At 35.0% G+C, this 24,524-nt stretch overlaps 1 protein-coding gene across 2 annotated transcripts in view; it reads right to left on the bottom strand.

Moving 5' to 3' along the window:
- Positions 1–3,845: 3,845 nt before the first annotated feature.
- LOC138692197 (zinc finger protein ZFP2-like) overlaps positions 3,846–24,524 on the bottom strand; it is a 148,326-nt gene continuing 127,647 nt past the window's right edge. Inside the window, exon 5 of one of the 2 annotated variants that reach the window (XM_069815276.1) lies at positions 3,846–5,402. In XM_069815276.1, coding sequence (XP_069671377.1) covers positions 5,174–5,402 — 229 coding nt within the window. In that variant the 3' untranslated portion in view covers positions 3,846–5,173. The remainder of the gene's footprint in view (positions 5,403–24,524) is intronic. The other variant, XM_069815275.1, reaches the window with a different exon arrangement.

Genomic DNA, 24,524 nt, shown 5'->3' with positions numbered 1-24,524 from the left:
ATTATTTCCTTTGCTTACTTTATACTTAAAGTATATTCGTATTAAAACAATAAAATTATATTTTGTGAAGGGGGGGGGGGGGAATAGAAGTAATCCATGGCAGGGATGTTAATATGAAATTATGAGAGGGGCATAACTTTCCAACGGGGGGGGGGGGAATCTCCCCATCTCCACATTAATTCGCACCCTGGGCCTGGGTTCAAATCGTGGTTGGGACAATATACCTGATTGAGGTTAAGAACATGACAAATGTTTGTTTTATAAGCTTGTTTCCCAGTCTGTATAAAAAGAGTCCTATTAATCATTTAAGACAGCGTTCAGTACCTATACAGCATGTGGTCAGAGACGTCTGTAGGAAGATGAAAAATTTCTTTAAGTGCACTCTTCAGAATTTTGTCATTATTTTGTAAAAAAAAGTTCTTGAAATTTTACTTAATGGAATTACCTGAAGGAGAGTTGAAGATATTAAAAGAATTTGAGATACATTTTTATCTGGGCATAATAGCATTGAAGTAATGAGTGTTAACTTCGCTTCGTAAATTGTTAAGAGTTTTATGTAAGTCAAAAGTGATCTGATGTGAAAAGTTAACACCCAAGAGTCGGCTCCAGGCCACTACCAAACTTGGAGCCCATGGTATGTGATTGTTAGTTGCTGGTGGTAGTGCTATGTAGTGTGGGCTCCTCCTGGGGCCCATAGTGGTCATGGGACCTGGGACTGTGGGACAGCGGTGATGCCTATGTGAAAGAGTAAAGGAATTCTGTAAGCTATAAGGCAGTTCGGAGAGGTAACCCGCAGTGGAATCTGTAGCGAGAGGATCCTTAGGGTATGCACATCATTTTTTTCAGGGTAGTACAATGGGCTCACCCAAGTGGCCTACATGCGAGGGCAGTCTCCAGCCCCTGCCCCTTCTCTCAAGGGGTCTAATGGATATATAAAGGTTGCCATATGTGATGGATTTTCTGGAACCATATAGGAATCAAGATCTTCATCCCGGCATCCCAAGAATACCAGTAATAATTCTCAGAAAGCATGACTGTCCTGGGTTTCAACAAATAAGAAAAGAAAAACCAGAATTTTCTCTTTTTCACACAATATTATTCCTTTCAATTTATGGTGACGGCAGCTCAAAAGGATTAAAAATAAAGAACTGGAGTACCTACAACATTGCATTTAAGTTCACGACTGAATTATATTCGTATTGAATGAAACATCTGTATCGGTATGTCAAGAGCAAAACATTTTGCTCAAGTCTGGGTATAGTTATTGTTATAGCCTACATACAATAAAAATTATTCAGCTTTCAAAATGTGAACCACACAACATATAGGCCTATATCCTGATTACTATAAATTACTTTCATTATACAGTAGAACCCCGATTATCTGTCACCCTATTAACTGATTGTTGAATTATCCGTCTGTCATTCTTTCCTTTTTTTGTTGCAGAAAAAATATTGAGTACTGCATATAGAGAGTGATATTACAAGCCTTTACCCTTACACATTATGATCTACTGTCCGAGTGACCTGTTTAATTTCTCTGCAAAACGTCTTCCAGAAGTGGCAAAAGAATACATGTTGTGCTAAGTATGGAAGAGAAGTGCATATAATTGAGTGGTTTTGGAAAAGAGGAACTGTGGTTCATCTCACATCAGAATACGAGACTGGAGTTACAACTGTGCGAGATTTAATAAAAAAACAAGGATAAAGTGTATAAATTACTTCAATCTATAACAGGAGGCCTATACTTTTCTTATCTTTCCACAGAAATCCATCCTTGACCCTTAGAAACCCATCATTAATTCATTCATTTATAGTATTCTGTCACTGCAAACCCAGCATTCTCCAGTCTTTCCTATTTCCTACCTTCCTCTTAGTCTTCGCATATGATCCATACTTAATGCCTTCTATTATTTGATATCTGGGTGGCCGGGTAGCTCAGTTGGTAGTTGGCAGCTGACTACAGACTGAAGATCCGGGGTTCGATCCTGAATGGTGACGGGATTTTTTCTCGTTACCAAACTTCCAGACTTCCAGAACGGCCCCAAGATTCACTCAGCCCCCCTATAAAATTCTATAAAATTGAGTACCGGGTCTTTCCCGGGGGTAAAAGGCGGTCAGAGAGTGGTGCCGACCACACCACCTCATTCTAGTGCCGAGATCATGGAAAGCATGGTGCTCTACCTCCATGCCCCCCAAGTGCCTTCATGGCGTGTGATGGGTATACCTTTTAGAGATGGGATAAACTGTTCTTTTTAAGAAACAATTTCGGCTGTAACTGTTTCATGAACGAAACTGTTCCAAAATAACAGTTTCAAAGGAACAGTTTCATAAGAATATGTTTACAACATCAGTGCCTACTGTTCCAAGTGTTCCAACTGTTTCAACCTCTCATCTGCTTCCGGAACATGTTTCAAAGCCCTTCAATCGTCTTTAAATCAGCTGTTCAGTGTACTATGACAACGAAAGATAGTTTTCGTAGGTTACTAAGTAAATAACTACAATTCAAAATAAATCGATTTTAGTAAAAATAGGAGAGTTTAATAACGATGACATTAGCTGATGATATTTTTCGCGGTATATTAATAATTAACACTATGTCAGGACACCATGAATATATTCTTCATCAATGGACAGCTAATAATTAGGAGATTTATTACGGAATTTGATTCGTACAATTAAATTGCGCGATCCTACATAGGCTACTGTTGCACGAAGACCGTGTGGAACATGAATATTATATCTCTACTTTCGATTGGAGGTCAATGATAGTGCTACACATGGCCTTTGCAGACAACAAAGAAGAGAAAAACTGTTTAGAAACTAAACTGTGTATCTGTTGGAACCATGTGGAACGTTGAAGTTATTAACGGAGCAGTGTAACACTCTTTGGAACAGTTGGAACAGGTTATATCATGAAACTGTTTCGATACGAAACAGTTTCAAATAAACTGTTCCAGCTTTTTTTTACCCATCTCTAATACCTTTACCTTTATTATTTGATATCTTCTTCTGCACCGTTCACCATTCCTTCCAGTCTCAGTCAGTGACCCAGCCAATTCCTTTTCCTCTTCCTCATCAGTTTCAGCATTATTGTTTCTTCACCCACTCTTTCCAACAGAGCTATTATACTTAAAAGTTCTGATCTAGTACCTAATGTGTTAAAACGCATGACCACAGTGAAAATTATGAAACTGCATTATGCAATACTCAATTTATGAAAGTTTTTGTAGTACGGATTATCTGATTTTTTCGATTAACCGTTCAGCCTACCCCCTTCATTACCACGGATAATAGAGGTTCTGCTGTACTCTTCAGTGGGACATCTAGCTTTATTAAAATATTTTTCATCAAAGACTTCCTCATGGTACTTTTCCTCATAGTTTAATTTGCTACATACAATAAAAGAGAGAGTTATGTCTATCTTCATTGAGTAACGAAATTGAGTTTTATTTTGTCTGTTTAAACTAAAAACTCTCTTCTGTCGTACTTTGAACTGGCAGTACAGTTCAATTCTTTCTATAGATTGTTCCACACTTCCTTGGAATCGGAACTATGGGAATTGTTTGTTAGATCTTTCTGTTTACATTTGTAAAGCTTAACTGATCGTACAAACAATTCATATCATCTGAGAAGTGAAAACCATCTTTATATCGATTGCAAAAACATTGAACTTGGTCAAAGTTACTTTCCATATTCTTTATATTGATAAATGTGCCACTACGAACCAGGGTTTAAGCTAGAAAATAAATAATTGTCGCAAAAATGCACAAATGAAAAATTATATTTGTGCAAATTGCGAAATGATTGTGTAATATTATAAATAATTGTGCAGAAAGATAAAATTAATGAAACAAAAAGTTACGTAATTTGTTTCTTGGATTTTATTACCTTCAATCCATCTTATTACACTCTAGATATACTCACTCTACGTAAGTAAATCATTAGACATAGGTATGTTTAGAAGCAATTACTGCTGAATTTACATCGCATTAAAATACGTTATTTTATGGGCACTCTAAACATTGAAAGTCTTTACTAGTAGGTCCTTCAGGATTTATTGTTAGCAGAGTGATAACTCTTTTTACTGAAAGGTGGTTTCTAATTCCAGTTTTTACAAGATTCATGCAACTAAATCCTCACTCACAATTTAATAATAATAATAATAATAATAATAATAATAATAATAATAGTAATAGTAATAATAATAATATATTTTATTTTCGCTGGCAGAGTTAAGGCCATAAGGCTTTCTGTTCCACCAGCCTTAATCAATACAATACGTAAATTTAAATTACAAATATTTGCACTACACTTAAAAGGTTCTCCAGCAATATTCTTCACTACATATTTATTTAAATTTGGATAAATCTATAAGGTAAAGTAGTAACTTAATTTATGAGGTAATTTAATTCAATGAATTATAATTAATTTAATATTTGAGATAGCTAGTAAAATGATGAAAATTAATTTAATATAAGCTTACTAGGACTATGTTACAGGGAGAATATATATATTTCTATTTCTATAATGAGAATATTAATGTAATTGCCATTAGAGGTTTTGTAAATCTATTTAGAGAAATTAATGATAATTTACAGTATGTGATGGAATTATATAAATCAATTAGAAGAAATTGTTCACTTAACTTACATGAATTGTATATACATATATATTCTTATATGAGATCTCACCATCCTCATTGAATAATCAATTACTGTAAGTAGCCATACTGTACATATCTATTAATTTGAGAAAAATTCGTTCCAGCACCGGGAATCGAACCCAGGACCTGTCAGCTGAGCGATCTTTCCAAAAGAAAGCCCTCACCCTCTCAGGAAAGGTATTGGCTTGACTTTCTGCAATACTTCCATCATTTATTAGCTTTCTGAGAAGCTGTTTATATGTCAAACCAATAAACAACTCTCAGTTTTCTAGCTGATTAGCTCTATTCACATTAATACTTGTAAAAATAGGACCAGACAATGCATCAGTTTTTACAAACCGAAAGAACAATTTATGCAGCAAATCAGACTTCAAATCTTAAAAAAAAAATATATGGATGGTGACCCTTTCTGCGGAGTCAAATGGAAAGAATTAAACACAGGCAATACACGCTGGAAAAGGAGTAAATTAACTTCTGTCATGGGATCATTAAATGAGTTTTGAAGTCTCTATGAAAGTTTAAATTGAAATAAACCAAATGATACAAAATAGTCTGGCACAGCACTTGTGAAAAAGCTGACAAACGGGTACCACATGCTGACAAACCTTACAAAAGCTGATGTCAGCATTAACAATTGACACTTGGCAGCCCTGCAAAAGAACATAGAACTATTTTCTTCATTGTGTTCCGTTGAAGATGGACCAGCAACAGTGCAGCAGTTACGATAAGAACACCCACTGCAAAGAAAAAGTAACCCTGTTATTGACAGCAGGAAAATTATTGCAAAATACCAATAAGTATTGTGATGACGAAAATTAGATAAATGTTTGGTGGAACCTCTTGAAAAGGCATATGAGAAGTTAGCTAAATACTCTGGCAAAAGTATCAGTTCTGTCAAGGAATTACAACCAGATTACCAGATGAATATCACATTACTCTGGGAAAGACTAACAAGGAGAGGACACGCTCTGTATATCACCGAATTAAATAAGATTGTGTGAGATAAAAGTACAAGACGTACTGTTTAAAATCATACCTGGTATGGGTGGCCAATGAGCCCTCGTTTCGGAAATATTGGCTATTGTTTGTGACATACTTCCGTTAGGTGCCTAGTAGGGAAGCATTGGACTGTGTAACAGCGTAGCCCATATGGTTGGATGCTGAGTTGTCATCCAGGCAACTCCAGTTCGAATCCTAATGCCTTCTCATTTTTTAAAACTTGATATTATTATTATTATTATTATTATTATTAGAACCAAAAGGACAATCTGGCCCAAGGGTGCAACGTCAAGTAGATAAACTCACTTCTAAATTCGGAAATATTGCGTAACACGTTCATCAGGAAAGCTGACATCTCAACTCCATAAGCAATACCTGGAGAATGTAATAAAGACATATGTGAAAGAGCGGCCATTTCTTCTAAATCTGGACTCATGGGAAGGGCAGGTAAATCCTTCTTTGTATGGTGAAATATTTACAAATGAAGAAAATGAAGTAACGTGCAACCTTAAAGTGAATTCACCCAAATGTACTGGATTATGCCAGTCCTGTGAGGTTTATTTTTTTAGACAGATGAAGATTTTTATCAAATATTTGCAAAATAGCTCTTTCGTTTTACAAACTGGACGACAAATTGCTTCAAGGGAGGATGCCCTCAAAATTCACTCCTTAATTCACTTTCAGTTGTCAGCTCCTATATTCAAAGCCATGTTCAAATATGCGTGGTATGCATCAAAATTAATAAACGAACGAGAAGTGTTTGTGAATGTGAAGGATGTCTGTTTCGCAGCAGAAGTGCGGAAAAATGTGTGTGACTGTGGACAACCTTCTTTCATTTGCTGTGCATGGTGCAGGAAATATGTATGTTTTGTGTGTTTTTATGACATCATAATGAATTTTGTACAAAATGAAATCGAATAGAAATAGAACAGACACCAGTGACCTGCCTACGTGAGCAATATTTCCTTATTTATCCTTTACAATACAATGTTAGTTAATTAGTAATTTGTTTAAAACATGACGAAGCGTTCAATACATTGAGAAATATGATATATGTAAATAGATTACTGTGATCACACTATTAATCATTATTAAAAGAAAAAAAAAAGGACCAGTTAAGTCCACACCTGTGGAGTAACGGTCAGCACGTCTGGCTGCGAAACCAGGTGGCCCGGGTTCGAATCCCGGTCGGGGCAAGTTACCTGATTGAGGTTTTTCCAGGGTTTTCCCTCAACCCAATACGAGCAAATGCTGGGTAACTTTCGGTGCTGGACCCCGGACTCATTTCACCGGCATTATCACCTTCATAACATTCAGACGCTAAATAACCTTGATGTTGATACAGCGTCGTAAAATAACCCAATAAAAAAAAAAGGACCAGTTAAGATTAGAACTCAGGTTCCCTAAATAACAACTCAGCACCCAACCATATGATCTACGCTGTTACACAGTCTAATGCTTCCCTATTAGGCACCTAACGGAAGTACGTCACAAACAATAGCCAATATTTCCAAAACGAGGGGTCATTGGCCACCCATACCAGGTATGACTTTAAACAGTACGTCTTGTCCTTTCATCTCACACAATCTTATTCCATTCGGTGATATACAGAGCATGTCCTCTCCTTGTAAGTACCAATATGTAATGTTCAGAAAGTACAGTTGTAATGGTTATATTTGGCAATTTGTTTACCAATTGACATAATGCATTATTAGATAAGTTATTATAATGCCACTTTAAGCAGGATTGCCCTTCGGGATTTATTAATGAATGATGTTCTATGTACTGATTCATTGTAGTACAGTCTTCTTTAACGCAAATAACCACAACTTTTGGGATTTTTGTTTCCAGAATTATGGCAATCTTACTACATGCAAAGTCATTAGGCTAGTGGTTAGTAATGGCGTTCGAAAACTTATCATTTATTAGTCATTCATTATTTTCACTCAATTCTTGAGCTTAGACCTATGCAAAAGTAACAAGCAATATGAAACCACAGAAAAATGGAGACCTTAACACAATACTGAAGTAAATTGAGCGAACAGAAACTCTGATGTGAAAATTGTAGAATTTATGAGGGATCTTATTCAAGGTAGAGGAGCCACCCGCCACTGTAAACGAATATTGCAGTTTTGTCCCTGCTAATGTGGTGCTGTAAACCAATTTTTAACACTTTTATCACAGTCACAAGACATTAAAATTTTTATTGCACTATATATATATATGAAATTATCATTACATTAACACATTAATTATTGCATAAAACACACACTGAACGAACTAAAAGTAATTATGTAATTATGAATACTGGAAAGTCGCCATAACCTCTCCCTGGCATCATGTTCCACTTCTTCCACTAGGTGGCTCCCGATACAGCATATAGCAGGGATGGCAACACTTGCAAACGAAATGATACTAAACGTAAGGATTGTTACTACAGGTGTGTAGTATTATGTGACAGGTTAGGTTAAGTTTGGTTAGGTGTGTAGTATTATGGGAGAGGTTAGGTTAGGTTAGATTAGGTGTGTAATATTATGTAAGGCGTTGGAAACATTGCAAATCCCTTCATTTCCTCCCTCAAATTAGGTCACATTCAAGAAATATGGCGGTGTTTTTAATTCAAGCACGACAAATCTATACTAATAATAAATCTGTAGCCGAAATTTTTCTGGTAATTTTCGATTTTCCAAAAATAATTGGTCCTAACATAGATAATTAACCACCCTGAAACCGAAAACCGCTTTTTTGAAATTTTTGTTTGTATGTCTGTCTGTCTGTCTGTCTGTTTGTTACCTTTTCACGCGATAATGGCTGAACGGATTTCGATGAAAATTGGAATATAAATTAAGTTCGTTGTAACTTAGATTATAGGCTATATGGCATTCAAAATACATTATTTAAAAGGGGGGTTATAAGGGGGCCTGAATTAAATGAATCGAAATATCTCGCTTATTATTGATTTTTATGAAAAATGTTACATAACAAAAAATTCTTTAAAAATCATTTCCGATAAGTTTTAGTCTTTGAAAAATTTTGATAGGACTGATATTTAATGAGATAAATGAGTCTTAAAATTAAAATAACTGCCATCTAAGGCCGTGTAATGAAATAAACAAATGACTTCGTCTATAAGGGGCCTTGGTCAACAACAATCGAAAGCTATGAATCATAGCCTACAGAAAATGTTTCTGTGTTCGTATGAAGCAATATCGGAAGCTAAATTAACCGATTTGTATAATTAATTATTATTTCACCATTGGAAAGTGTAGTTTCTCTGTATGGACATAATGCTATAATGTTATTACAGTAACTTCTGAGTGAATTGAGGACAGGTAAGATTAAAATAGCTTCTTATGCACAGAAAACTTGATAGGCTATTCTGTGTATTCGTTTCCTGTATTTCTTAAAATAATGTTTATCTCAGAGAATTAACGACCAACGAGAGTGTATTGATTTAGTATGCATTAATAATACGTTAGCTTAGCATTTCATTATTTTATAATCCAAATTTTAACTATGTTCAATTGAATCGAGCTAAAATACATATGCATTAAATGCAATGCAAAAAATTTGGGTAATGAGCCAAGCAGATTATGCTGCCCTGTTGTAAAATAAAATTTGTTCCTCCTGAGATTCAAGAGCCCCCATAACAAATTGAAAACTTACTTATCGGGGTACATCCGTTATGAACACACTTTTTATATTATATAATATTATATGATATGATATGATATGATATAATATGATATGATATGATATAATATAATATAATATAATATAATATAATATAATATAATATAATATAATACAATATAATATAATATAATTTAAGTTATTTGAAGGGTTCAGAACCATAGTGGGCCAAGCGCCATTTACTGAATACGTAGAAAACAAGGGTTAAAATTAAGTTATTACCATAATTCAATGGAAACATATAACAAGTAAAATAAAGTATACACATTAAATGTAAATGATGTCAATGTTCATTGAACTATGGCTGCATGTAATAAAAATTAAGAAACATGTTAAAGGAATTGTCATTGCACCAATGAGTGTCTCTGGACCAAAATGATCGCATTTTAATTATTTAAATACAATTTAAATTAAGTAACATATTAAACGATTTATCCTTCTATCAAACACGAATGTTCCCTGGATCAAGTGTACTATTTTAATTATGTAATTACTTTATATTTATTTGTAACGGGTGCAGCGGAGCGCACGGGTACGGCTAGTTTGGTATATAAGTAAGCAATGTATTTGGGGCGGGCTGGATGTATATATACAGCTCTCCTCCTAGTGATCACATCCAATTCCCACTCCTCCATACTATAAATCCTAGGCATTTTTAAGGCATTTCAGTAATTTCCTCTAGTGGCAAGTACACTGGGCTGCAAAATAAATGCCGAGTCGAAGCGTGTTACGAGGACTTCGCTTAGAAAACAATAGAAATAAGAAGGCATTGCATATAAATTCTATGGATTTTTTTTTTTGACAGCATCCATGGATAACAGTACTTTTATTTTAAATTAATCAGAATACAACACGAAAATAGTGAAACTGCAGTTTATATGGTATTCCACAGCCTTCCTTATTATCTATGATAAAAATCTATAAGTACTGGTTGTGATTTTTTAATGAAACTATTTTAAAACTTTTTGATTACTGTTCCTAATGTGGAAACACTTAGAAAAAGTGAGCTGAAAACAATTGTAGTTTATATCTATTATATTTATCTAATTACCGATATCAGCAGATTGGAAATGGTTGTCAGCCATTTTGTGTTTGATGTTTGTAACAGGACAGAAACCATTTGGCGGTGCATGCGCTGACCTCTCATGCAGTGTTGGCGTGATCCTTACGTGAATTTATTTTCGCGCATACGTTCCAGATCAAATCAAGCAGTTCCCTTCGCGCTGTGGTTACACATCTTGCATATACGAAGGTTAGGTTTGGTTAGTTTACTTTTTTTTGGGTTATCAACATCTAGGTTATTTAGCGTCTGAATGATATGAAGGTGATAATGCCAGTGAAATGAGTCCGGGGTCCAGCATAGAAAGTTACCCAGCATTTGCTCGTATTGGGTTGAGGGAAAACCCCAGAAAAAACCTCAACCAGGTAACTTGCCCCGACCGGGATTCGAACCTGGGCCACCTGGTTTCGCGGCCAGACGCGCTGACCGTTACTCCACAGGTGTGGACGTTTAGGTTTTTATTAATCAAGTCTGCGCAAGATCCTGTCGCGAGCAGCACATGTATAAATCGATGTTTGATGACGTCACATTAATTACATTGCTTTCATTTTTTCTCTGTGACTTTGAGATTAGTTCCGGTGATGGAAGGAGCATGTAGCTCTACGTTTCATGATGGTGGCTTGTGTGGAGGTTGTATTTACGGATTTCGGATATTTAGCAGAGTTGATGTTCAAGAGGAAATATCCAGATGATGGTGACCGCATGCATTGTCTTTCATGGAAGTGGGAGAAATGTATTCATGCTTTCATTAATGTGAGGTAAGTCTTCGTAGTTTGCTATTTACTCAACTGTTTCGTCGTTGACATAGGTTAGGTTAAGTCAGATTACATTAGCTTAGGGATGTTAAGTTTATTGTTATAAATTTAAATGTAACTTAGAAGTTGTGTATATTTAAAGTGTTTTTTGTGTTTGCGAATTAATTGTTTTTGAATTTACTTGCAAAAATTGTCAGTTTTTAGATATTTTTGAAGTTATTTCAAATTTTAATGTTTTCCGCTCATTTTTTCTTTCTTCGGGTTTTTTTTTTTTTGGAATTCATTTTTCTCTAAAGGACAGAACCAGTACTTACTTAGATATTTACCTCAATTCATATTAAATAACAACGTAAACATGTTATAAAAATCGTACCTTACATGTTAAAAAAAAAAAAAAACTAATCTCAGGAAAATAGCTTTCTACCTCGCCATGTTTGCTAAAGTCATCGGAAAACAATATAATTTCGTATCGGAATTTCATTTGGAGTCCAGTGTACGTAAGTAACCTTCACTCATTATTCACACTTACTGTAAGCCTACAATTATAATCTAATGACACAAACAAAAGCAGAATCGTAGGTAGAAATATCTATATACACAAGTTGAGGTAATCAATATGAAACCACAGTCTACTATATACAGTCGCGAAGCTTGAGGTGATTTTTTGCAAATCTCGTGATAAAGCGCTCCAAGCGGTTAGCAACTAGAAACAATAGACTGTCCACGGTCGACTTTGGACTGTGTTGTATTTCCATCGAGTGCTAGCGCGTTGCGTATTTCACATTGATGCTTGTGAAATGTTCGTTATTGGTTGTAATGAAAACGTTAATGGCTAAAATACAATAATTGGAATAATAATATTTTACTAGAGACGTAGAAAAATTAAGTTTGTTTTAATGAAATTTATTGATCACGTTTTATTTTCAATTCTGGTGGGATTATTATTGCTTAGGCCTACTTTTCTTTTTCAAGGGATATGTTTTTAATTATAGCTGTTAATTTTGTCGTTATTTTTATTTGTTACTTTACTAGAGACGTAGAAAAAGTCTGTTACAATAAAATGTATTGATCACGTTTTATTTCCAATTCTGGTGTGATTTTTATTGCTTAACCTCATCCCACTTTGTTAACTACGTAAGCCTACACTACAAGTACCGGCACACGTAAGTTACTCCATTAATTCATATTTCCATTATTATTCTTGTAAAGGGAAATGAAAATTAATGTTTATAGGTTTCATAGTTATAATCTTGAATGAGTTAAGCGATTATAGTAAATTTTAGTTCGTTTTGCACAAACAAAAATAATATTAACTTATTTCTTGCACGTATCTTCGAGTTTATGGTGGAATTTAATATACTTCGTTAAAATAATAAATTAACTTTATGCATTTAATATTTCAACAATGGAAGGAAGGTGTTAATTTTTCCAAAGGAACACAACGCAAGTGTAACATATTTTGTCGTCTACTAGGAGAGAGATCTGCGATGATGAGGCGATAGTAGCGATCCTAGTGGTGGGCAACTATCCAAGTTTGCATTTTTACTACATATTGAGCTTCGCGACTGTATATAGTAGACTGTGGTGAAACCTACGTCAATTCCAGAACAAGTCATCATTGTCCTCCGTATCCCAACCGGATTCCACTTTCTCGTTTGCGTTCTGGTCGAAGTCCACCCTCTTGTCATACACAAACTCGGGGTCGTCCGGCTTGATGCGGTTCTTGTTGAACGTCTGGTCCATAATCTGCTTCTTCCTTCGTATCTCATCGTCTCCGAGTTTGTTCAGGTCCTCGTCAGACCCAACTGAGAATTCTTTGTTCACAACTTGCAGTGCCTTGTCCAACTCGACCCCCTTCATGTGTTCCTGCAGCACTCGTAGCATCTTTTCCACCTGAACGTTTGACACCGAATGAAGAGCTTTATTATGTCTTTGCTTCAGATCCTGGGCCACAAAACTAACACTTGAGCTGGCTCTGAAGTTTCGAATGGGCATCACATACTTCCGTAACTTATTCTTCTTTGTCTTATCTGCATACACCAAAATTAACGCAGGAGGATTGAAACGAATACCACATTTGTGTGGTTCAAAGTCCGGTTCCATTTCGAAATACTAGACAAGTACAACTTTCAACGTAAGTGAGGTTATGTTTTTGTACACAAGATATTAGTTCGATTAACACGATTTTTTAAAATTATGATGTACAACTATAAGGCCGACGTATATGTTGCTATTCATCCTTACAACATATTTAAATTCCATAACTAAATGCATTAAAAATTATACAATAACAGACACTACCTTCAGTTAGTGTACGGAGTATGATGGTAATTTCAATAAAACTGTTATCATTTGTATACTCCTATGACACATACATTTTTGTTTTACACTGAATAATTGAAGCATAATGTATTTGGAAATGATACGATATACAACTGTTATAAATTAAGAAGGAACCAACAAATCCCAAGACGTTTTATAGTTCAACAAAACAAACTAATTAACAGAATAACAACAGATCTTTGTGCATTGCTAAATAGTCAGGTTCGCCAACAGAAGTGTACAGAAAGTAGTCGGACAGTAGTTCAAATGTCAATAGAATCCTTACTATTAATAGAGGAAGATTTATTTTTGTTGCTAAAGGATGCGAAAAAAATTTGTAATGTATTTGCTAAATCCCTATTTAAGCAAGAAAAGTTAAAAGAAATTATTTCAGAAAAATAAAGTCACCATATTGGCAATTCTGTAAACAACTGACTATTGCCATGCGAAAGTGGCCTGTTGCTATGGTAACGGTGCCCATGTTGCCAGAGTTCATTACTAGAATCCGTGCGTTTGTTTTTAAAGCAGGACGTAAAGCGCTGCAGCAACTGCAGCAAAATAACCAAAACACCGCTTTACGAGTTTGCTGCACTATCCATCATGGCGGAATGCGTGTTTTGGTCTTTTGCAACGTTCATTATTGCTAAAATCGTCTAGTAATAATAATTCCATGCAATTATCATGGAAGTCGAAACTATTTAACATGTTCGGTTCTTTTAAGGTTAAATTTATTACTGCAGTTATAGAAGCCAATATTAATTGTCCACCATTTTGCAGTCAGCTGATCCAATTGCGTTTTTTTCGACCATCATTTTGCTGCAGCAAAGGCATGAAGCGCTTTAAAAAACAGCAAGGAATATTACAGAATTTGTTCAATGGGAACATTTCGCATGTAGTGGCAAAATTAACCACTAGGGCACAGCAGTGGCCAACTCGGTCTTTAACCCGTGCTGCCATCTGTGGGGACACGATGACAAAAAAAAGAATAGTGTTGCCAATACAGCCGTTTTACCGCAAGATCTGCAGTTTTTTTGTGTGTTACTTTAACGGATAAACTTTATGAATGAATGAATGAATAAATAAATAAATAAATAAATATATGTATATATATCTGATATTGAGTTTTAGCGAGTATTTTTAGCACTTACAGCGGCAAAGTAATTTCCCTTTAAATTGACAATATAGCCATTTAGCCGTTTCTGCACTCTGTCATAGCGGAGTTTTAAGACTGCAAAAAAGGTTCCCATACGAAGCCGTGCTTAATTAGCTGGAGATTTGCACGACAAAATTTGTAACCGGTGTTATTGTGATATAATGATTACAATTTACTTTACTGAAAATGGTAGTATCTTCAGTTTGTATAACTATACAAAGAGACAAAATAAGTAAGAAAACAAATCTTTCCTTAGGCAAGTAATTGCGGGCGTCCTTCAGTTAAGCTAACACTACATATACTTATTTATGGCTTTTAAGGAACCCAGAGGTCCATTGCCGCCCTCACATAAGCCCGCCATCGGTCCCTATCCTGAGCAAGATTAATCCAGTCTCTATCATCATATCCTAACTCCCTCAAATCCATTTTAATATTATGCTCTCTTTGCTGTGGTCGTGCCAGATAATCAGTCCCATTCCGAGGATTATTTTGAGATTTCGTAACAAACTATTTCTTTTACGGTGATGGGCTGTTAGCACTTCGCCCAACCCCCAAGCTGGAGGACCACCCCTTATCGGCTGACCACGACTGCTTATTCAATATATTCACAGCTACCCTCCATATCTCTTCTATCCGCAATATGAGGACGCGCCATGCCATAACATAACATACAGTATATGTAAAAAAAACCTTTAAAAGTATATTTAATAGACGATATAAATGGGCTAAGTGAATAAAAAGTAAGCATTAGCTGTTAGAATTAAGTATTAGCAAAAGCAATTGCTATCTAGCATTCAGTACTAGCATTAACATTAGCTTAACATTGTGTGAATAATCTTTTGCTAATGCTAGGTAGAAAGTGCTGGAAAATCTCAGCTTTTGCTGGCTAGACAGGTGTATTTGCAGTGTGGCATGTATTGACGACAATACCATTACCGATTGTTGAAATTACTTTAATTAACACCTGTTTTCTTTAGTTTGACTCTGTGTTGGGTTAATTCAGATGTTTTCTTTAATATTTATTTAGTTCGACTCTGGGTTAGTTCAGGTGTGTAGTTTTAGAAATGTCTTCTTCCGAAAGTGAGTATCCTGATGATTGTGGAAGCGATTCCCGAGCAAGGCTTGTGACTATGTTGAGCAAGCATCCTGTGATTTTTAATAAAGCACAGATTCCTACGATCAAAGATAGAAAAGAAAAAGCTTGGGGAGAGATCGTGAATGAATATCAGCAAGAACTAGGGAAGTCTACTTCAGAGAAGCAATTAAAGAAGAAAGTCCAGAATATGAAAGCAGAGGTAAAAAATAAAACAGACAAAACAGCGACAGGTAACAAGAAAATAGTCCTAAAGCCATGGGGAAAAAGAGCTTCTAGATTTACTGACTTCGGATCAAAATCCTGTCTTCAGTAAAATTCCAGATGGGTCAAAATAATTTTATTTACTTATTTAAACAAATATGAGACATTAAAAATATGAAAGTTTACATTACTATTTTTTTTTCATTTTAGGAGTCCTAACTGTTGGTAATTGCTCTGAGGCACCCTAAGTTACTTCAGAATTTTCCCCACCATCGCCACCAAAAAAAAAGTCCAAGTTCTTTCTCACGAAAACAGAGGAAACGAAGAATTTGACGACGAGTGAATTACAAAGACTTCTTTTATTCGAACAATTATAGCTGACAAAAATTCAAAAAGAAAAAGAGATGTTAATGTTAGAGAGACTGAAAAACGACAGGCTAAGTAACAATGAAAGTGTTGACTTAACTTACACAGTTTTGTGAATGGTCACAGAATGAAAACATCTCTTGCAATTAAATTAATAATAATTGTAAAAACAATGTAATTTTCATAAGTTTGAATAGAAATACAACTAAAGTCTTAAATTATAAATAACTTCCTTTATGTCATCTCTCTTCCTTTGTCCCAGACGTCTCAAATTTCCTTCTTCAAGATCATCTTCAAATTCATCAATCTGATTTCCTTCATCTCCTTCAAAGTGGTTGGGATCCCTCAAGTATTTGGCTATGTTATGAAGTATGGCACAACTAATTGTTATAGCAGGTACCTTATCCAGTTTAACTCTCACATGATTTAAGATAGGAAATCTTATTTTTAGTTGCCCAAAGCACCTCTCGATTATTACCCGCTCTTTTGTAAAAAGAGTTGTTGTAGGCTATTTCTTGAGGAGTGTTGGGTCGTCTATATGGTGTCATGAGCCAGGGAGTTATTCCGTAACCACTGTCACCAAGAAGTACATAATCCTCCTGGCTGTTCTTTGCACAGTAGATATCAGAGCGTTTCAGAATTCTATTACCGTGGACTGATCCTTGCCATTGTGCATCTATACTTGTAAATTGTTCCCTATCATTACAGGTAGCTTGCACATTGATAGTAGCCTCGCCTTTTCTGTTTATATACTCATCCCCGTTATGTGATGGCTTCACAATGTGGACATGAGTACAATCTATGTCTCCTATGGAGCTGGGAAATTGATACTTTTCTGCCCATTCTAATCTGGCAGTATTGAGTTCATTATTACCTCTAGGGAATTCAATCCATAAGTGAGACTTGTTCAGAATTTTGCCAAGTACAATACTCACCATTTTGCAGACAGTCGTCCTTTCCAATACCTGCCTGAAATCCAGGGTCACTTACAAAGCGAAGAAAGATTTCAATCCGTTGCTTGGAAGACAAGGCACCACCTCCGGATTCATTCGTCGCACAAAGAAAATAATTAGCAATCCATTCCACATTCTCCTCATTAAACCTGTAGAAATTACAGTAGTCTTCTTCCCTGGTCCTTACTCGTTCCCTGTAAACTTGGGAGACCTCAACTGCATAAATCCCGCCATCTCAGATGAAAGTTTAGAAAAAGACTGAAACCTTTAAGTCTGGGTTGATCCACACTTAAAATTATTTAAGCAATTGCTAATAAAATCAAGACAATGCTGGGTTTATTCACACTTTTTCTAGTATTTGCTGGAAAATTTAGCTTTTACTAGTACCGCTAGATCTTTCTATTTAGCAAAAGCTTTATCTTAGATGTTATTCACTAATATTAGTAGCTTTTGCCTAAAATGTACCAGTAAAAGCATTTGCTAGACTTTATTCACTTGACCCTATCTATGGTAGCCGCCACAGTCATCTACAGTGTTGCCAAGTTAGCGGTTTTGTAGGTAAATCTGGAGTAGATAATGAACTGAATTATTATTTTCATTTATGATAATTTATATTATGATATATTATTTAATTTATCATTCCGCATTATAGTTTATGTAACACAGACATACTTAAAACTTAAAACCAGACTAATTGTTGGCAGGCACGTCTCCAGCTCAGTGTGAAATCAGATTTCGAACTGACTGGTTTCATTGTGAATATGGTTGTTTCCGAAGTGTCCAGTATATTCTTGATCTACTTCATTCAATTTTGAAGAAATATGCCGCGTAAAACTCCATACGTACAAAAGTTTAGAGATGTCTGAAAAAACATATGTTGAAAGATTGGGTGGAAGAAGTTGCCGGTGATAGTTGGAAAGCTCTGTCTAAATGGTGTAAGGTGATACGGAAAGAAAATATTCCGATTTAATTGTCCATGCGATTTTGCGTAGAACATAGAGCCTACAAAGTGATTACACACTTTCCATAATTTAGTCCACATTTTTATAAAATTCACCAGTTCCTAAAACCGTATAGTTTGTATTTCAAATTTGGAAGTGATGTGTTAAGAAAAATCTGGAGTTTTTCAACTACAGTTTAGCTGTTTTTTTAAGCTTGTGCAGCGGTAAATGGAATTCTGAGTTGGCAACACTGGTCATCTAGTAGCCAGAGTGTTTGCATATATTGCCATCCCTGCTACACGACGTAGTTATAATGCACGTTGAATCTTTCGTACATTACTTTTAACACTTGAATATAAATAATTGATTAAATGGCGATCTTACTCGTGTTAATAGACTCTACTCTACATAATAGACAACATCATAAGGAAGACAAAACAAAAACCTCAACAAACACACAAAACACAACACAAGCACACAAGAAATACATCACACTAACATACGAAAACAAAAACACACACAAGATCGCATCCTCATTCAGAAAACAGAAATACAACATAGCATACAGAACAGAAAACACACTACAAAGACATCTCAACACACAAACAAATAAATACAACCACACAGACGTATACAAACTCACATGCAATAGTTGCGACAGTTTCTACATTGGACAGACAGGCAGATCATTCCAAACTCGATACAAAGAACACATTATTTATGTAGACTACTGGACTGTACCCGAGCACGAGCATTATGCTCATTTCGGGTATCTATTCATATGTATTCAATTCAAATGTAAATTGTAAATAAATTTGAATTTGAATATGAAAAAAAAAATTAAAGCAATAACCAGAGGACACAATACATCTACATATGCCGAACACATAACTAATGCTAACCACACATACAATAACATATATACAGACATGGAAATCCTACACATAAACCCAAAAACTCAACACTAGAACAATATGAAATATACAGACATACTAAAACACGCCCTAATCAAATTCTCAACACACAGATCAATTTCAGAACACACACACTATTTGACACCACATTTCAACACTTTTCAACAATCGAACGCACCCACAAAACAAGCAGGGAAGTTCGAGATGACGCCGAGATCTAGTAGGCTCTGAGGATGGTGTGAAGAAGCACCGAAACAGCTGTAAGCCGCACATGCTTACACAATTAACATGAGCAAGATCGCCATTTAATCAATTATTTGTAGCTATAATGTTAAGAATTGAAATGTGTTGTGACTGTGATAAAGTGTTGAAATTGCTTAACAGCGCCACATTGGCAGTGATAAGTGTGCAACACATTCCTTGATATTAAGGAATTTGTCATAAAGATATTATGTGATGAACTTTTATTTTTGGCTGACAAAAGAATTAAAACATCTTTTTCTTTTTTACTTTGTAGACATGAAGTATAAAACACTTTTGAGACATGTACCAATGCGGTGCCTTTCATTGTACACTGTCTGTTCTTAGTAAAGACGACGATTTTTAGGTTCATTTGTATACTTTCTGGCCCTTCACAATGCACTTAAAATTTAACAGACTCATTCAGCAGCTATAACAAGTCATTTACATCGACTGAGTTTTATGCTGTGATGTGAACACTGAAATTTGAGCTTGGGAATAAGGAAGTTGGTATATTTTATGACAGTGAAGTCGATAAAATATTTAAGCACATGGGTGAGTGAGACAAACAGAAGTTTCAGTCTAGTTCATCTCCGTTCGTGACAGAGTTTTGCAATATTTTGAATGTGTCTTTTAAAGAAAGGTCTTTTCAGTCTGAAAATTCCACCAACTTGGAGGGACCTTGAATTATTGGTTACTGAACTTCATCTCAACTTTGATGTTGATAAATAGTACGAAGATTTTTATACCCTAAAAACTTCGTTAGGAGTTATAAATGAAAACGATTTAGAAAGAAAACGGACTTTTTTTTCTCTAAAGAGCTCTAGAATAGAAAGAACAGTTGAAAGTAGTTTCTTTTGTTTATACATCTTGATTACACAACTTTTAACACTGTATCACTTCGGAATATGTATGGTTAGGTTAGGTTAGGTTAAGTCAGACCCTGTGAGAGAATCTTCAGTATCATGGATTGTATATTCACAAACACTAAAAACAGGCCAAGTGAAAATCAGTTAATTGTAGAAATGCAGGAGAAATTAAATTTCAACATGTTATTCTTAGACTTTTATTATAATGTTAAGAATAGGCCACACCTGATAAGGAGAGCTAAATCACAAGATAAATACAGCTTTGAAAGTTGAACTGCGAAATCTTTAAGGTATTATTTTAAGTCGTTAAAAAATTGTTTAGACCATATCCATTAGTACATTAACTTATAACCTGCACTTTCGCAATTGTAACAATTTAATACGTGAAGAAATTAGTGTGATTTAAAAAGTGATGACTTGGCATGTGAGACAGTCAATATTGGTATATAAAATAAAAGCAGTTGTGATGGGATGTACTGTAGCCTATTCGGAAAGCTTATTCCTACTCAAGAAAACTCTGAAAATTAGTCGTACATTGTCCTTCTTGTAACAAGATCATTTTCCCTGCACCATGTGTAAGGTATCCCGAGATTGACCAAGGCAAAGTTCCGGAACATAGAAATGGTCTTTACACCACTGCATTAGTAGAACATTCGACTCTAGTATAAGGTTCGCCAGGAAAACGGACGATTATAAAATACGTGCTATAGAAATATTGTAGGCGATAGAAGGTGTTGGTATCTGTTGTTATATTGCCGAAATTATGCGATTTACGCAACGTTACATGATCGGTCACCACGAAAGAATGGAAAGGTGCACAGCATGCATATGCAATCAACGCGTTTTATAAGAACACAGTTATGACGCTGCTGACAGTTCTTCTTTCACCCAGTGGCTCTCTCTCCATAAGAGATCTTGTGGCTTCGAAATTTGTATTCAATAATTTGATCGCATGTGCACTAGGAACAGAATCATGACGTCCGATATTGAAATGTGTCCGAAAATCTTCTCTAGCAACAATCTCGGCAATATAACAACAGATAACAGCAGATACTATCACCTACAATATTTCTGTAGTGCATACTTTAAAATCGCCCGTTTCCCTGGTGAATCCTTTACAAAAATATGTGATACCAAAGAGTTTATTATATATAATTTAGGATTAGGTTGCAATTTGTATCCCTCTGTTGCTCTCTATATCTTAAGTACATTATACGGAAACTGATTGGCACGAACAGCTGTCTGGTTGACTGCTATCAAATACTGCTTATGTAAATAGTGACAGTAATGCGTATGTTGCACAGATATTGAAGAATCGATATAAGGCCTGCGCTGTCATCATGACGCCTTTGACGTTTTTGTAAATTATACGGCGACCGTATTCTATTAATATAACCTACAATCATCATTTTCGTAAAATCTTGTATCAAAGACAAATAACACAAGATGTAGGCCTACAAATTTACACCATTTTAGTGGCACGGGACCTATTAGTCTAAACATCCAAGTATTCACTCTACCAACAAAACTTCCAAACATAATATACAAAACTATACATAATAGAAAAAGTTCTGTCATTTCATAGAACATGTTAAGAAAATGGCGACTACATTACATTAATAAAAAATGACAATCGTATAGGTTACAAAACATTTGGGACGTCAACAGACAGTCCTCCATCTATTTTACACAGCACAAAAGAATAAGAGATTACACCAGGAATACATTGTATAACATTTTCTTTTTTCAAAACTTAATTTAATTGATAATACAGAAACAGATACCAATAAGCATATACACAAATTATGAACATTAATTAATCGACAACAGAAGTAAACGAAGGGCAACATGTAATAATTCGTCTACATGAACATCATCCACGTCCCAACAATTTCAAACTGGTTATTACAAGATTGAAATATACATGAGGAATAACGGAATCTGAAAAATATTTTACAAAATAACACACTATCACCATATTGGCGGGAAGTTCATAGCTGTCTTATAAAAACTGCTGGAAATGTTTAACACCATCTTTCCGGGTAACTATAGTACACAGAATCTTGATTTCTGTCAAATGTTGAAGAGAATACAATTAAGAATGACGGCATATTTCAGTAGAGTGAACGGTTTACATGTACATGAAAGAAAAAGAAAATTGATTCTTGCCTGACGTTCCAAGACTTGGCAATACAAGACCAATTGAAGAATTTAAATGTATAATGGGCCAAGTGACAAAGACATAGATTTTTTTGTCTTAAGTTGTGCTATATAACAACCAGTATTTAGATACATAAAGGACCAGATAGCACGGGACATGAAAGTACTTCAAAATCGTATCAAATATATGGCTAGGAACATTATTCTATCGAGATGTTACCAGGCTGTGTGATGTTACCAGGAAATGCTTTCAGATTTACCACCAGTCGATGACTCATGATTTTTGTAAACAATGAAACTTCTTTTGTAACATGATATTGTTACAACAAGAGTGATAATGAATGTAACTAAAAAAAAAATAGGAAGAAAGGCAAGGTTTTATGCAGTCTTTTCGAAAAAAATGCGTGCTCCAGTGAAAACATTCAAAACAAATGACTCATTTCGTAAATAGATATCAGATTTGAAAGACTTCTCACCTGCAGGTGTTTCGGCGGGAAACACTTATCACAAACATGACATTAGAAAGGTTTGCTACCAACATGTTTAAGTACATGTATAGACTACTTCATGGACACTGGAACTTAATTTTCGGCCAAAATGGAAGAAATAAATATTTTTGCTTTTTCTATGTAAATATTTACCGTATATATTCATTTAAGATTTGTCCTACATTTACCCTCAGCCCGCCATTTTGAGGCATAAGGTGCCAATTTTTGAAATGGTGCCCGCAGGTTTTTTAAACCTAACACACTCACTAAAAATTGCGTTTTCTCAAAACTACGTTTTTAGTCATTAAAAAGATTCTCAACGTCTTACATTTGCTCCGATTTGAATGAAACATTGCAAGAATACTCAGCATAGTCCAATATACAAACCTGTGCATTGAACCAGTTTTTCACTTGAAATGTTTCAAGATATGAATTTATAACTTCTAATATGAAACAATATTATCAAGAAAAAATTAAAATTTCCATTAAAAATGTTATCTTATTCCCCAATGCTCGAATTAAAGAATCCAAATGTAGTTTTCTTAATCATGAAATGTAAGTCCTTTATAAAAAAAATTTAATACGCAATAACAATTCTGAAGCCGTCAGAAATGTTTTGAATTTAGCATAATTTAATATCAATAAAATTAGTGAAAATTAATATCTAACGAATTAATGTATGAATTTCATTAAATCTGATATTATTATTTGAATGTACAGATACAACAAATACACCGAATTTGAAAGCAATTCATTAAAAAATTTAGAAGTTTTAAAACTCAGCCCCAGTGTCACAGAATATGATACAATTTTTGATCAAATGTAAGATTTTGACTACATTACACTATGTCAAGACTTTGATCATATCTTCCATCACAGTTCTAATAATGGGTCCACAACAGTTCTATGGTTGTTGTAAGTGTAAAATATGCAGTAATGGTTATTGTATTAATACTAAAGAAGAAATCAAAGAAAAAATATATTTCGTTAGCTTATGCTGGGTTGCAAGAAACCTGTTCTATAAATTGCTATTCTCTCGTTAAGTAACGGACCTTTAAACTATTCCAGTCTTTAAAGCATAGGTCGTTGCAAATGTGATATTTAACGATGTTAGCTATTCCATCTTTAAACGGAAAAGATTCAAAACGACAGAGCCATCGTAGCCGACGCAAATAATTCCCATTTTATACGTGCGTGTCGCTATGGTCGTATTGTGTTTTTGCATAGTCACTGTTTTCAAACTTTGCATGTAACAAGCATCAAATATTGCCCCAGGCCAACATGCAACGATTCTTGGTACAGATTGATAGAGAAGTAACCCTTCCTGTTTCGGCACATCTCATTCAAGTGTCTACTGAGGCTTTGAATTTTCATATGGCTACAGTCTATGCACCAATAACGTTGGGAAAATTGCAAATTGAGAAGAAATCCCGTTTTACTGTTTGTACAGAATTTCCTTGAGGCATAGTAATGTATTGTTTTCTCATTCTTGCAATGCAGTCACACCTTATTATTCTACATGCTGTAGAGTTATAAACACGAATATGATCCACTATCACATTCTGAAACGCTCCTATTGTGTAATAGCGCAAGGCAGTCAACAGCTGTTACTTGCTGATACTGTCTTACTGCGTACGATTTGTTTTCCA

Source organism: Periplaneta americana, chromosome 16 (genome assembly GCF_040183065.1).
Source record: "Periplaneta americana isolate PAMFEO1 chromosome 16, P.americana_PAMFEO1_priV1, whole genome shotgun sequence".
Lineage (NCBI taxonomy): Eukaryota > Metazoa > Arthropoda > Insecta > Blattodea > Blattidae > Periplaneta > Periplaneta americana.
Note: the sequence above shows the minus strand (reverse complement) of the source record. Positions and strands in the feature narration are given on the sequence as shown.